This window comes from Pararge aegeria, chromosome 16, assembly GCF_905163445.1.
Source record: "Pararge aegeria chromosome 16, ilParAegt1.1, whole genome shotgun sequence".
Taxonomy (NCBI): domain Eukaryota; kingdom Metazoa; phylum Arthropoda; class Insecta; order Lepidoptera; family Nymphalidae; genus Pararge; species Pararge aegeria.
This window is the reverse complement of record NC_053195.1, coordinates 16,923,278-16,939,388: the sequence shown is the minus strand read 5'-3', so window position 1 is coordinate 16,939,388 and position 16,111 is coordinate 16,923,278. Positions and strand designations below refer to the sequence as shown.

The window sequence follows — 16,111 nt, the reverse complement described above, 5'->3', positions numbered from 1 at the left end:
TTTAATAGCTGGGTCATGCCCTTACTCATATACACTTTTGGCATTCTAAAGTGGACTCAAACTGAACTAGACACCCTGGACTGTAAAGTTCGCAAACTGTTGGCTGTGTGATGCCATCACCCACGTTCGTCTGTAATGAGGTTGTACATCCCTACTATACTTAGTTACTCAGATCGTGTGGCGGTATGGAAGAGTAAGGAGTTGCATGGAAGATTCGACAAGGCCCTGTCGGGGCCTGATGTAGATCAAATCGCATCTCTATCCTGGTTACAGTTCGGTGCCTTATTTGGGGAAACCGAGGGTTTTGTCTGTGCAATTATGGACGAAGTCATCAAGACGAGAAACACATTATGAAAGATGGCACTCTAGACATATGTCGAGTGTGTCATCGCCCTGGGGAGTCGTTCAGGAATATAGTTTCCGTGTGTTCTCATCTTGCTAACGGCGAACACTTGCACAGACATAATCAAGTAGCCCGGATAATTCATTAACAACTTGCTCTTCGGTATGGCCTTATCGATTTTGAGATGCCTTACTATAGGTACGACCCAGCGTCAGCGTCATTGCTCTACTGGGATCGAACGATTATCACTGACAGGTATATTACAGCTGATAGACCTGATATAGTGTTAGTTGATCGATCAGTACGCCGTACAATAATTGTAGACATTACTATTCCACATGACGATAATCTCTGACGTTATTTTATGTTCATAAAGAAACAAGAAAGCTATTTTATCAATTGGATTTGTGAATTTCGTTGTATTTTTATCGCTATAAAGGTCAAATACCGGCACCACGTTTTAGCCATTTTCATGCGATTTCGGTGCAAGTTGACGCATTCTTTACGATTTTTATATATTTCATTGAAGACTTATACTTCTATAAATAGCACTATGATAAAGATAAATTATTTAGGAAGCCAATGCCGTCTACAGAATCATGAAAGGTGGGATGGATATTTTTTTATACGCATTTCCCCAAAAAGTGTCGTAAATGTAAAATTTTTAAAAAAAAGAACGCGTTCCAAATTTGATCTTTTTGAAACTGACATTTAGATTTTTGAAAATGGGTTCAGAGGTTAAGAAATACTTGGACCTTGCTCACGAGATTACTGCCATGTGGAATGTTGAGTCGACAGTTATTGTTCCAATCGTCGTTTCAGTCAATGGTCTTCTCGCAAAAAGCTTCGACCAACATCCTAAGAAGCTTTCGCTTGGTTTCTGAATCAAGGGTCGGATATAGTAGTCCTTGAAACGGCGCGTATTGTGAGGAGGTTCCTCACTCTGGAGCCCTAACCGCCGGTTGCTTGGGCATTCAAAAGCCCCGCAAGCGGAGAGTGGTTTTTTTAACATATAAATTTTTAATAGTGTTTATTGTTTTTGTAAGCATTGTTAATACAGTATATAAAGCCATTCTCCTAAGAAAAGAAGAAGACTTAATCTGTTTGATGTGGATTTGGGACAAAGATTGTCTGTGGTGTTGAAATTGACGTTTCAAGTATCGCGATATCACGAAATTGTGTTTTTCTGCAAATTTTAAATTGTTTTAGGTGTTTTAGATTTATAATAATCATATTACCATGGAAATTTTAGTTGCCAATGTTGATCATATGAAATTTGATATAGATTACGCTTTAGAACAACAATATGGAGCTTTACCTCTACCTTTTCCCGGGATGGACAGTAAGCCTTCTTTTGATATTGAAAAATTACTAATGAATTATATGAGTGATGTTTTAAATATTGGGTAATATATTGCTACGAGCGATCCTTTTACTATTTAATGAATGTGTAATTGTAGAGTCGACAGCAGCAGTATGCGAATTCTTCAGTCAACCGGGGGGGTGCAATAATGGACCCCAGTGTCCCTACCGGCACGTGAGAGGGGACCGGACAGTTGTCTGCAAGCATTGGCTTCGTGGCCTATGCAAGAAAGGGGACCAGTGTGAATTTCTCCACGAGTATGACATGTCAAAAATGCCAGAGTGTTATTTCTATGCAAGATTTAACGCTTGTCATAATAAAGAGTGCCCTTTCCTTCATATTGACCCAGAGAGCAAAATTAAAGATTGTCCATGGTATGTTTGATAGAGTATAATTTTAATAATGCTATATTTTGGATAGAAAATAAGAATCTCCACTTAGTCTACTGCAGAGAAACAGAAATGTTTTATAATCTCTGAAGGCTATTTTAGTTAATAATATCAAAACTAATAAAAAAAATTCTATGACTTGATAGTTTGCAAAATATTAAAGAGAAGTAAAAATATAATATCATAAAACCTTTCGTATGATTCTTATTGATGTGGCATGGCCATACAAGGAGTATGGTTATTCTTCTGCTGAAGCTGTTCCTGAGGGAAAATTTCTAGGATAAAAATATGTAGCCTGTATGTGTTAATTCAGTTCATTAGCTGTTACCACTTAAAATTTCAGCCAAAACTTTCTGCCAAGTTCTTGTGGGGTGAAGGAGTAAAAAACACCCATACATTCAAATTTTCACATTTATTAAAATAGTGACATGAGTTTTATTACTTATTCTTTACTATTAAATTATACTATTTGCAGGTATGACAGAGGTTTCTGTAGACATGGCCCTCATTGCAGACATAGGCATGTGAGAAGAGTGCTATGTATGAATTACCTATCAGGGTTTTGCCCTGATGGACCTAGCTGCAAGTACATGCATCCAAGATTTGAACTACCTGCACCACCTGAACAGACAAAAGATGCTAAACGTTTGCCTGTATGCCATTACTGCGCTGATGTGGGACACAAAGCTTCTTCATGTAATAAGCTTCCCCCAGAAGTAAGTTTTTTTTTACCTAACTACAGAGGGTTTCAAATTCTGATGTGTATTTTGCATGTTGGTTGATCTTTATTACTTTTTCATGAATATGGCTATCCAAGATATTAAATATACATGTTTTCTATTTTATATTACTCATGTTTTATAATGTCTAAGAAAGGGTGTTGGAAAATATGGTTTGAAACACATTTGAATTGATAATTACCAGCAAGTTATTATGGGTGTGAGTTTAATATGGTATACTAGTATCATAATGTACTATTATATCATTAGTTGCTAGCTTGATCCGACAAATGTTTCTTACTGCTTGTGTACCTCCATACGCAAAAAAGATGTCTCTGGTAAAACTGAAAATATGGTATTTTTGGCAGTCAAGAAACCAAACAGGGAACCTGAGGTAACTATATAGATCAGCGTTATGGTTTGTAACACAATAAAATACCTAGCACACATTCTGATTGAGCATCTGAAGGTTAAGTGTACAATAATCATGTTACATTTAATAAGAGAATCTAATCTTTTCTTATTTATATTAAATATAACTGAAATATTATATTGATATAAAATATATTACTATTTTAAAGTAACAGAACAGCACCATCACTTTCAGGTTGTGTTCAAACTGTGCTACTGACTACCAACTACACTGACACTGATATGTGATAAATTTAAAATTACAAAATTAGAAAAAAAGAAAAAGAAATAATTACCATTATACAATACCACATTAAAAATAAAAATGCAATATAAATAAAAAATAAAAAAATTAATTAAAAAGACAAAATAAGAAATTACAATGAATGATGATAATTATTAAATAAAAATTAAAATTCAGTACATGTTGCTCCGCGTGTGTGTATGATGAATATTTATTAGAAAACTCATTTCAGCTCCGGGAAGCCGCACAAAAACAGGAGGAAGCCAGATACAGAGCATTGGGTTACATTAAACCTGCAAGTGAAAGCGACGAAGCTCGCATTCATCCAAGACTATTACACAAACCTTTAGAAGAAGTTACATGTTTCAAATGCGGTACTAAGGGCCACTACGCCAATAAGTGTCCTAAGGGCCATCTCGCCTTCCTGTCGAACCAACAAGGCAACCAGAACAACCATGTGTTTAAAAAACCTAACTAGTATAAGTATGTGAGGCCTAACTAAGGCTTCAACAAACTTTAGTAGTGTGACAATATTTGTGTATAGGAGTGAAAGTTATTGAGTTTATAATTTTAATATACACACACATTGAACAAGATAAACTTTTGACACGAAAGTTGTGATAAGGCAAAGCCTTTAAGTGGATTTCCCATCTAGCAACATCATACTGATGACGTCCTTTTACGACAGTTTTCAGGCCTTCCTACACATACATTTTTTTAATCAAAACAATTTCGTAACTTAGTTAATCCGCGTCGAAGGACCAAAATTTTAAAGTGAACATGTATAAATGGTAAAAGAGTGAACCGTCGATGATACTCGAAAAGCGGGAAATTACTGTAATTTATGACGTATTTGATATACTTAGGAATTGTACCTAACACGCACAGACAACAGAAATAACCGATTGTGCCCAGATTTTAGCGCGTGAATTTTAAATTACAAGCGCGTGTGCTAGGTTCGCCTTTAAGCGATAAGGCCGTTGTGTTTCTCTCTATTCGTCCTTTATTTTCCTAACTGTGTAGTGGTGTACAAATAAAGAGTTTAAATAAAATTATGTTATTAAAGTGTAACAATGTGTCGGAAAGAGTGCGGCCTAGCTCTTATGATAGATTATTATCATGATTACAGTAAAAGTAGTTTTATAAGTTACAACGCCTCCCGCCGTAGAAATATAACATCCTAACCATCCGGATGCGTGGTAGTCTTCTACTATTCGCAATACCAGATAATTTCTACCGCGCACTTGCAAATTGTGTAACAATCTCCCATCTGACGTTTTCCATTAGATTTTCATTAGATTCCAAATTGCAATTTAGAATTATTCAAGGGGTGGTTAAACAAATTCCCTCAAAGTAGGGAACATACAGATAGCTTTAAATTTTTAGCATTCAATTTAATCGGGTTGTAATTTTTGTAAAAAGGTTTATTGTCAGTGTCGAAATATCCAAATACAATTAGTGTAATATTGTAATCCTTCAGACGAAATAATTAGAGCTGGGCATTCCAGCTTAAAATAAAAATCAGCATGTGTTTTTATCCATAAAGTAACTTTTAGTAACTGCTTAACTGCTTATTAGTTTAATAAAATTTTTCGTTGAAAAATGTGAAGTTACTTATAAATCATTAAATTAAATGTTGTTTGCTAAACTTAGGTACATAACTAATTGTATTTGGCTCTTGGGTCGTATTCAAATTATTGTCAATAATATTGCGTCTGTGCGTTTTGTCTTAGGTACCAGATCGCATTGTTTGTTGATGTTTTCCTTTTATATGCAATCGGAAAGCAATATATGCCTTATTGTTATTAATAATTAGTATAACTTAAAATATAGTTAAACGGACGGAGAGTGAAGACCCATTTTAATCAATAATAGGACAGGTTCTTAAGATTACCGCGTTCAAACATAAATACAAACATAACATAAATTATACACACTAATGGCAAATGAGGCCAAAACTTATTTATGATATAGGTAATTAAATATTCAAATCTTTGCTCATTGCTATCATTCGGTAACAGCGACCTGTCATCTCCATCCAAAATACCTTGGAATATTCATCTATGAAATGTTTTCGGAATATTCAATTTATATTTTAATAGTTTTTAGATATTGAATTTCCAAAGTATTTAAGAATTGTTAGTTTAAGACATAAATTTATTTTGAAGTCTGGCTTCTTCGGAAACATGACTAGGTATGTCTAACAGTTCATCTCTTTCCGACGTACGGAACCCAAAAATGCTATATAAAACGTAAAGAAATATTCATTTATCATTATTGAGAAGGTCTGAAATAGATATTTATTTACGAAAATGCGTATTATTTTTAGTCGCATAAAAACTCTAGTTTGTATTAAAAGAAGAATCTGTATAATCCGGCTAAATTTAAAAATGGTCCAACTTAATACACAGAAGTTGCAGTGGGCAAACTTAAGTTAATCGGGACAGCTTAAATATAACACAAGTGCGGTAATTTTAATAAAAGTGTTTCTTGGGATTATGAGCCTTAAATCGATATTATTTGTATTGTTATTTTACCTACATTAATAACGATGGCTGTAAAATGCTGTGTTCCGTTCTGACGGATGTGGATGCCGGTATACCTAATTACAGTTACATGAGGCTTAACACCCTCGCCCCAGGTCGATGGTCACATGGTGGAACATTGTAGGTCGTGTTCCTTGCATGCCCTTCGAATTATCTCTCTGTTTATAGACGACCGTTTTCAGCTTACCGTCAGGTGGGTCATCTCGTTGGTCCAATTCAACAAAAAAAAAACATTTATTTCAAGTAGGCCTAATATTATAAGCAGTTTTAAAATGTCAAGTCAGTTTGTTTGTAGTGACTCTACCAAGAAGCCGGCAAGAGACTCAGGAGTTGTTCTTGTCCAACATCATTTTACAATTTAACAATCATTTTTCTAACTTGTGTGAGATGAAAGCGGAGCGGCTTGCTTCCAAGCAACCTTGTTACTATTTAAATACTATAAAAAAACTAATAGCACATTTTTAAAAACTAGAACTATTTTGTTAAAATTAAAGATTATTTGCAAATTTATCTAAACCATATAATGTAAGTAAAAGAATCTTGGTATTTTTATTATAAAAAAAACATGTAAAAAGAAATATTTCCATATTTAACTGATTAAATCGATTAACAGTTTCCAGACTTTTTTATTCTGAAAAGTAAAAAAAAAAGTTTGTATTTATGAGGTTGGTGCTTGCCAAGCACTTGTTAAGTTTGGGATCGAATCGTAATCAATAAATTAACAGATAAGCTGTCGGATATACACCGAAAAACAAAACGGCAAGAGGGAAAGGAAGAGCGGAGAAGATACCCAAAAGTTCTCTATATATTCTAAAAGGCTTGTCATTGCATGTACACTCCATTTTTTCTGACTTGTCTTACAACGTAAACCATCTTTCCAGTGTGGCATTCAAATTAACACAAACAAAATAAAAAGAGATTATCTACAGGCAAGTGTGTCTTAAGATTGCTTACATTATAAGGCAGGTAGAAACAAAAAGACAAGTCCTACCAATCTGCATCTGGCCAGCGTGGGGCCATATCCCTTCTCATGGTGAGAGGAGATCCGTGTCCTCTAGTGGGCCGGTAATAGGTCATGATGACAATTATTACGATCAATCTATTTGGGAGTCCAGCAAGAATATTGGATAGAACCTGCACGGTCTTAACAATTATTCATTGTAAAGTCCATCTCCTGAGAATGCTCCTGTTTCGGAGGAAACGTGCGTAGAGGGTACATTGCCGAGGATCTGTTTGGTATACGGATTAAAGAAATTATAAATTACACCATCAGATTCTCCTGCTGTTCGTGGAATATAGCAAATTAAGCTTCATTTTCATAATGTACAGTAAGAAAACCTAGACTGAAGTATTCTTATTTTATTTCAGTTTAAATTAGCCCTTGACTGCATTCTCACATGTAGGGCTAGCAAAGGCAAGAGACAAAAATGATATCCCATGACAAGGGATATATTTAACATGTCCACCTGCTAAAGCACGGGAACATAGAATAGGAGAAGTTTACCCCCGTTTATTATTACACATATAATATATCAACACACTTGTGCACCAATGCTCAGAGGGCTGTTAAAGCTGTGGAAGATACACTTTTATCCTTTCCGTGGGAAATAAATTAATAAATTAATGGTAAGCAATGATGCAGTATGAGATGTTAGCGGACTAACCAGTTAAGGGCAGTACTGTAGTATGGCATTTATGTATATTCTACCCATAACCGTAACAGTTTGCTACGCGGATTCGTACCCGAACGCAAATATATTCACGCGAGTGTACTGAGGAACTTCATAATCTGGTTCCTCCGGCACCGTTCTACCACAGAACAGCGAAAAGTCCTGAACGGTGGCATTCATGGTTGACATTAAGCTATGGGGGGTAAGGGGAAGAATGACTATAACGCCTAGTCAACCCCAAATGCCAACCTCACCTGCTCGTGGCTCCCTGCTGGATAACAGACGAGGCTAGGACGGGCAGGAGACAATTATCTCCCCGGGGAAAGGATAAAAATGTATCTTCTCACACAGCATTATCAACTCTCAGAGCACTGGCGCACAAGTGGAAATAATATCCAAATAATATGAACACGGGTAAACTTCTCCAATCCCATGTTCCCGTGCTTTAGCAGGTGAACACGTTAATTATATACCTTGTCAGGAGATGTAATTTTTGTCTCCTTCCTCTGCTAACCCTGCTGGCGACCGATCAGTGGCGGAATATCCATACACCCGTCCGAGTAGCTGGATGGAAGAGGCTTCAGCGGCTTTGGGGATATAAATGACTCCTAAAATGTCTGGTGCAGAACACATGGAGAAACCAATGCACTATGTTCCCAAGAGAGAAATGGTAACACGTACGAAGTTCTTTTCATCCACGTTTTTGATACGTACCGCTAAGGTTTGGAACGCGCTTCCGACACCAGTGTTTCCTACCTCGTACAACCTGAATGCCTTCAAAGCATGAGTTAATAGGCATTTTCAATTTAGGTGAGCGTGCCCCATCTTAGACCTCGACATTAAAATAAATAAATAAATAAATTACGACAATACACACATCGCCATCTAGCCCCAAAGTAAGCGTAGCTTTTAACTAAGATAACTGACGAATATTTTTAATTATAATATATAAATACTTAAACAAATAAACTTGCTTATATAATATACAAATAAACACCCAGACACTGAAAAACATTCATTTTCATCACACAAACATTTTCCAGTTGTGGGAATCGAACCCACGGCCTTGGACTCAGAAAGCTGTCTCGCTGTCTGTCGTCAATCGCAAGCGCCTACTACTTAGCTAATGTTTAAAAAAAACAACCAAACATCAGAAATATGCATGTAACTCCATAGGTTCCACACAAATTTTAATTTTGCGTAAAAATAAATAATTATAAACACTTAATAAACCTTCATTATTATACAATTTATTTCGTTATTTACATGATATTAATCTATCCTATTTTAAAACAATTTTCTAGAATTAAAATTAAAATATGTTGATTCATAATATAACATTCTCATTTTTACATTTGTCAACTCTAACTAAAGCTACCAGTGCCCCTAGTGTAATACCATCATCGTCTTATTGAGATGGAAGTTCTCTGCTGGACGTAGGTCTTTTGCAGGGACATCAAAAACCGTCGATCAATAATATACTAGATATGCAGTTCCATACAAAATAGTTTTTAGTTTTAGCTATAGTTTTTTAAATTGTTTAGTGTTTAAAAATATTCAATATTACTTATAGTATGTCCTTATTAAAAATATTTCCTATATTAAATAAAGATTTCCTTTTAATGATAGTTCGATACTAAAGCAGACTCACAAAGGTTTACTCTCTGACAAACTAACGCAAATTGGTTATATAATCGTAGGTGAGAGCTTATATCACTTTAAAAGTTAAGAATAATCCCATTTAGACTACGATACTGCAATTATATTCTTCATGCCTAGTTCCACTTTATAATACTATTATTGTGTCCTTTTACATACAACTTCAGTGTATATGTATCCTTTTATAGGGTGCGCCGGGATCTTTATTTTTATTTTATATAACAGATAGTAAACTAGAAATTTACACTAGGGACACAAACTCTGAGAAATCCACAGTACAATCAGCTAACAATTTTCAATTATTTCTCTCTGTGAAATGTATCAAAAACGTATTCATTTATTCAATTAAACTTAAAACTAGTTGGAGCAATATATTACATTTTATCTACTTAATACTTAAAAACTACAAGGTCAGGTGAAAAATTTTATTAAGCAAGTAAATAAACCTCTGAGTAATAGAATATTTCGGTATGTACTGCACGAATCACTCAAGAAGTTTTATAAAAATACATTTTTTTTTATTGAATTATCACCCTGGTCAAATTCAGTATTGGCATATTTCATTGGAAGTCTCTAGTATTCATTCTCTGGCCTTTACATGTCTATATATTCCACTCACTTATATTGGACCCAAAGCCTAACACTGTACTCTCGGTGTTAGGCTTTGGATACAATGAGCTCACCTTCATAATATAATATCAAACTTGCAATCCATTAAGTCCCCTTCATTGAAGTAATCAGTCCCCTTCATTATAAGATTTATTTTAAGACGTTTTAATTAATAACTAATAAGAACTACTAAAGACTTATAATTACTACGGAAGACTTCTAAGAGCCATTTTTAAGAAATGTGTACATTAGATTAAAATTTGTGACTTAACTGATTCGTATCATACATAAACGATCACTATTTCTATGTTCAATGTTTGTGACTAAATTGATTAGTGACAAAACCTCATCATCATAATTGTACAAGATGTAGTTCCATACAAAATCTAAGAGAAGTATTTAGTACCTTTATTGCTTTTTCTGATGTAACACCCACTGAAATAGGCACCCCCACTAGCAAACTAACAAAAATAGGTTCCCAAATCGTGGGTGAGATCCTACTTTTCACGGTCAATATTTGACAGTTGACAGCATATCTAGTTAATTATTTATCGAAGCCTTCTCACAATAGATTCAGTATAGCTTTATCTCTTCAATTCTCAGGGAATTGTTATGACAGCTCTGATGCATAGTAAATTATCTCAGTGCATCTAGCAGTTATGAATTAGTGCACGGCTTCCAAACTGCGCGCTGCGGCTTCTTTTACAGCTTCTGTCATCATCATATCTCGCTCGATGGCAGTGGGTAGGTGAAGTGAGCAAATTCATTTTCTGACATATATTTTGACAGCTCTTGACACAAGAAATGAAAATTTTATGTCACAAATTGCGGCTAAGACCAGTCGAAATAATTTCGTCATTTCAATTTGAATTAAATTGAACCGGTTTTCTATTTAATCTGACTTACATGTAATATTAATCATTGAATCGCGCCAAACCGCATAGTAGCAGCGTGTTGGGCCAATGCTCTAATTCCTCATGGCCTATGTGAGAGTTGGTCCTCCTCTCTTAAAGGAAATTATTGACCATTACTTTTTTAATGATACCGCACACATCTTCATTATTTAGATTAACTACTTGGCTCCCTCGCTTGTTTACTTGCTTAATAGATTTTGCATGCATATTTTAAAAGTAAGGCATCAGTCGCAAATCATTTAAGGAAGTGTGTAAATGCTCTAATTCTATTTACTTGAAATAATTACTAAGCCCATCCACCAACTTGCTAAATCGATTATGCACGTTTTGAAGCGGCAAGGTACCTGCGACAAAACCCATTCAGCAAGTTGATGGATGCGCTTACACTTTATGCTTAAAAGTTAATCAGCAAATCCACAAACTTGCTAAATAGATTTCTCGCGCACGTTATCAAACGGCAAGGAATCTATGATAAAACCCGTTCAGCAAGTTTATGGATGCGCTAACTTTCTATGCATAAAAAGTAACCAGCACATCCACCAACTTGCTAAATCAATTTCGCGTGCACGTTACGAAACTGCAAGGTATATAGATACCTTGACAAAATCCGTTCAGCAAGTTGATGGATGCGCTAACACTATGCTTAAAAATTAATCAGCACATCAACCAACTTGCTAAATCGGTTTTGCGCGCGAGTTAACAAACAAGGTATCGGTGACAAAACCTATTTAGCAAGTAAGCAGATGAGCTAATCCTATTTGTTCAGAAATTTATTTAGCACATCCACCAACTTGCCGAATAGATTTTGCCACTGAGCCTGTTGCGCGAGCTCGCGGCGCCGCAGCCGCAGGTGCTCGGAGGCGAACACGCGCATCATCTGGCGGAAGCGGTGGTCGGAGTCCGCGGCGCGGGACGGCGCGCGCCGGCCCGGCCCGCGCCGCTGCGTGCGGCAATACACGCGCCCCGGCCGCGGCGAGCGCCCCGTGCGGCCCGGGCTCGCGATGGGCGAGCCGCCGTCCACGCTCATTTCCCACGCGATGGGCGTGGACTGCCCGCTGCCCCCGGGCAGGTTGCGATCCACTGGAAATTACACTCCGCTTTTGACTTGTTTTGCGGAGCGCTCTACCACCCTCACTCTAAACACATCCTAACATTGATGTACGAGCATATATTAATAAATTATAAGAAAGAAAGACAGGAAAACTTTTATTTTGCTCACATTAAAATTAAAATACAACTTATAGTCTATACAACAATTACAGGTATGGTGTATCCCAAAATGATCTTCACTCAGCATGTTTTCTTTGTCTGTTAATATATAAAAACTATACTATATGAAGCGGTGATAGCCGCAGGAGCTCAACTTCACTTTCGGATTGCTGAGTTCAAATCCCAGCATGCACCTTTAACTTTTCAAAGTTATTAGGTTTTCAACTGTGAAGGAAAACATCGTGAGAAAACCTGAATGCCTAAGAGTTCTCTATAATGTTCTCAAAGGTGTGCAGAGTCCAATCTGCACTGGATTGGCACTGTAATTAGTCATATATTACATTTATCATTTAATGAAGTATTAAATAGATCTATTAACTTACAGTTATGGAGTTTTACATCGTCATCAGATGTAGAGGACTTGGAGGATAAGTTCTTTTCCACCAACAATGTATTTTGGCCCGGCCAATCGTTAGTTGGCACTACATACTGCAAATTTATAATAAACATACATTATGAGACAGAAAATTAGTAATAAATAGTATTATAAAATAGTACAATTTATAAGAATAGAACTTAGAAACACAATTTTTTCCATTGCTGACTGGTGGGTCAACAGTTTAACTTACTCTCTAAGGCACATAGGCACGCCATATCAAATACCACTACCAATTTCCTGACTCTAGCCTGATTGACAGATAACCATTTGGTTTCCATTTTATTCACAACCCCGAAATTTTACTCAGGACCTTGTAGTCTAGAGAACATGGTGTAACTAGTTTTTAAAAATACAGACTACAGAAATTTAGGTGTATAACACACCCTTTTCTTTTTTGCTTCTAACTAATGTCCCACAACACCTCATTTTACAATACATAGTTCTCAAATAATACTAGTTGCGGACTTGGGCGCTTGCTTCATTGATAATTTTGCTTTACAGCTTCATCATAGGGGTATTACATAACAAGGCAATAGCAGCTAATATGGATAGGTGTTCCAACCTCCTCTTGGTATAGTTTGCATATTTTGAGAGCCTAGAACTTAATGTTGACTACCAAAATCCACAGTGCCCACTATGTGTAGCCACTACAACACATACCTGTTTCATAGGCAAACATTATATCTACCTCCACACCGGAATCTTGTGCACCCATCATACTGGAGTTACCAGAGGTTCCTGTAAGACGTAACACTCTACTCTCCAGGTCTGACAGGGCCAGCTTTGTAGCACTTGTTCCACCAGCAGCTTGGATCTTTGCAGACTTCCGCTTTGTGTTATTTTTAAAGTCACTCCACACCTTGATAACAATAAAAGGCAAATTGACTTAAATGTTCACACTAATATTATTATATTGTTTTTCAAGCCTTACAGTTAAACAGGTAGCTAAATATTTCATTGTGTTTATGCAATGGACAATAAATTTTGTATCTACCAATAAACAATTCAAAAAGCAAGTTTCTCTACTAATTATAAATAACTTAAGTATATCGTACCTTTTTCCATTTATCAATGCTTTTTGAGTCACCTGCAACGTCCAAATTCAAGAGATTGCATAGGTCTTCCCAGAGCTGGATAGCTCGTACCCTGCCCTGAGGCCCATCGGCAATCTTATTTAGGTCACCGTGACTAAACAAACAAAAAAATATAAACAATATATTCCTGAACTTTATATGCCATCAAACAAGTATTTGTAATCACCGCTCCATGAAGCTCACTAGGGCATCGAATTGCGATGCACTAGTCCTCATTTTGTGGCTCAGAGATGTTGACTGGAGACCATCTGGAAACTGCAGTAACCAACTGCTTATAGTTTCTGAAGTTAACCGTAAAACTGTAAATAATAATGCATCGGCTTTAGGACCTAGCTGTTAAATTGCAATGTGTAATTAATTTTTAGGTAGACAAGTACCTACCTAGTTGTTTACGTTTATTATTGGTCACAGAGTACCTACAGACCCATAACCCAAGATCACAGAGTACAGACTCATGATAAGTTGGTTTGACACGGATTACGTTTCAGTTGTACAAGTCACGGACTCGTCAAAACATTTAGACTAACATTTGTATCGAAATTTTCTTTTCACCCTAAATGTTTCTTTCCTCTCATATTAGAAATGCGAAAGCTTGTAAGGACTGATGGATAGATGCTTGTTATTTATTTAATGGTCTATAATTCACGCAAAAACTAGTTAACGAATTTTGGTAAAAAAATTCAAAGGTTGTTCTTTATAAATTCTATGCAGCCAAAGTCATGCTTGCCACAGCATCTTCTTCTTCTTCTTCTCAGTCGGTTCGCTCTTGTCAGAGCGGTCGTGGTCGTCATTTAAGGCCACAGCATACATACATAGTATTGAACATTCATATTCAATCTCATTGTAAGGCGTTAAGTAATGTAACTCTTAAATATTCAAATCCAATTTCATACTAAAGAACAATGTATTCTTACATAATTTTGTAAGCTTCCGTATTCTTGCTAAAAGTTGTTGTTAAAAGCTCTAGAGTAGTGCATGGGATAATATTTGTCAGTTTAAAAGTGCTGTTTAAAAATCGCTTAATTTATCAATGTATGGGAAAAAAGGCGAGAACTGGCAAATACTGAAGACATGGCTTGTCTTAGTATGAAATTGGATATGAATATTTAGGACTGAAGACATGGCTTTACGGTGACGTACCTTTGCCTTTTCCCTTCGGGAAAGGACGAGGAAAGAAAAAAAAAACTGTCAAATATGAGGCACAGATTATTATTTGAGGATTTCGAGGTTAGCGTTAGTTCGTGATTTCAGATTTGGTTGAAACGAAGTTGATGATTGTGATTTATAAGAATAAAAAGTGATTCAATTATAAAGTATTTTGGATATCTAGTTGCGCAGTCCCCACATCGTTACGAAATCTAAAATATTAATTTGTTTGAAGTTCAGTCTTTCATCTATAATATTATTCTTTTCCTCAGTGACGCGAGTAATCGCTGAGAGGTCCAAGACTTCAAGTTATAATCGAAAAGAATAAAAAAAAGCAACAATGGTAAGCAAGAAGTTATAGAACATATGAAAGATTATGTACTTACAATTTTTTACCGCGCTTATATGCCGCACGTGCGCTCTAGGTTATGTTTATAAACATGCTTGTTTTGTACGAAACTGCTAAATTTAGGATACATCCTATCTATGGACAACGCGATGCAATATGTTTACTGCATTTGTGCTATTCCGGGCGTTTGTTCCACACAGAGTGAAACCATCGGGCAGTCTAGCCATACTTAGATGATCCTGTGAGCGCTCTACGCGTCTTATAAGCCTGAGGCATTGGGGTAGCTTATCTGGTGGCTGTTTATGATTCTTTGGAATAACTTATTCAGTGGCTGTTTCATTTCCTTCTAAGACAGAGAGTGAAGATTAAGATGCTACAGTTGCCAATAATTTGAGCCTTATGAATTTTATCAATTCTATATGTGGATGATTTAAAAATTCCAAAAAATCTAAATGGCTTGCAATGTTTGTAAATTAAAAAATATTATCTTCAATAATTTTAAACCAATTAATTCCATTTCAGGCGGATAATGAAACTGTGAATCCAAAAGCGTACCCTCTGGCCGATGCATCCTTAACTGCAAAAATACTGAACTTAGTTCAGCAGGCTGCAAACTACAAGCAACTGCGCAAAGGAGCCAATGAAGCAACAAAGACTCTGAACAGAGGTCTATCAGAGTTCATCATAATGGCTGCAGATGCTGAGCCTTTAGAGATTGTGCTACACATTCCTATATTGTGTGAAGACAAGAATGTGCCTTATGTCTTTGTTAGGTCTAAACAAGCACTGGGTAGGGCCTGTGGAGTGTCCAGACCAATTGTGGCATGTTCTATTACTATAAATGAGGGGTCACAGTTGAAACCTCAAATAACAAGTATCCAGCAAGAAATTGAAAGACTTTTAGTGTAAGTGAAAGGACTATTGGATGTGTTATTTTTGTAAATACATTCTGTAATAACTAAAACTGGTTTTAACTTTATTTTCTTGCCATATCCCTTTTAATTTTG

General features: G+C 36.1%; 2 protein-coding genes across 3 annotated transcripts; one reads left to right on the top strand and one right to left on the bottom strand.

The window, feature by feature from the left end:
* The first annotated feature begins 1,487 nt into the window (after positions 1-1,487).
* On the top strand, positions 1,488-16,068 carry LOC120630228 (NHP2-like protein 1 homolog). 2 transcript variants are annotated; one of them, XM_039899373.1, is made up of 5 exons: positions 1,488-1,685; positions 1,804-2,080; positions 2,571-2,811; positions 3,702-3,764; positions 15,627-16,068. In XM_039899373.1, the coding sequence occupies exons 1-5, from the start codon at positions 1,583-1,585 to the stop codon at positions 16,011-16,013; spliced, it is 1,071 nt and encodes a 356-aa protein (XP_039755307.1). In that variant the 5' UTR covers positions 1,488-1,582; the 3' UTR covers positions 16,014-16,068. The 2 variants fall into 2 exon arrangements, with proteins under 2 accessions (XP_039755307.1, XP_039755306.1); XM_039899372.1 differs by lacking the exons at positions 1,488-1,685; positions 1,804-2,080; positions 2,571-2,811; positions 3,702-3,764 and adding an exon at positions 14,837-15,098.
* On the bottom strand, positions 8,961-14,109 carry LOC120630227. Its single transcript, XM_039899371.1, has 6 exons — positions 13,991-14,109; positions 13,776-13,908; positions 13,571-13,703; positions 13,204-13,374; positions 12,460-12,565; positions 8,961-11,947 (listed from the first exon to the last, which is right to left on the bottom strand). The coding sequence occupies exons 2-6, from the start codon at positions 13,823-13,825 to the stop codon at positions 11,622-11,624; spliced, it is 786 nt and encodes a 261-aa protein (XP_039755305.1). The 5' UTR covers positions 13,826-13,908; positions 13,991-14,109; the 3' UTR covers positions 8,961-11,621.
* Positions 16,069-16,111: the final 43 nt, after the last annotated feature.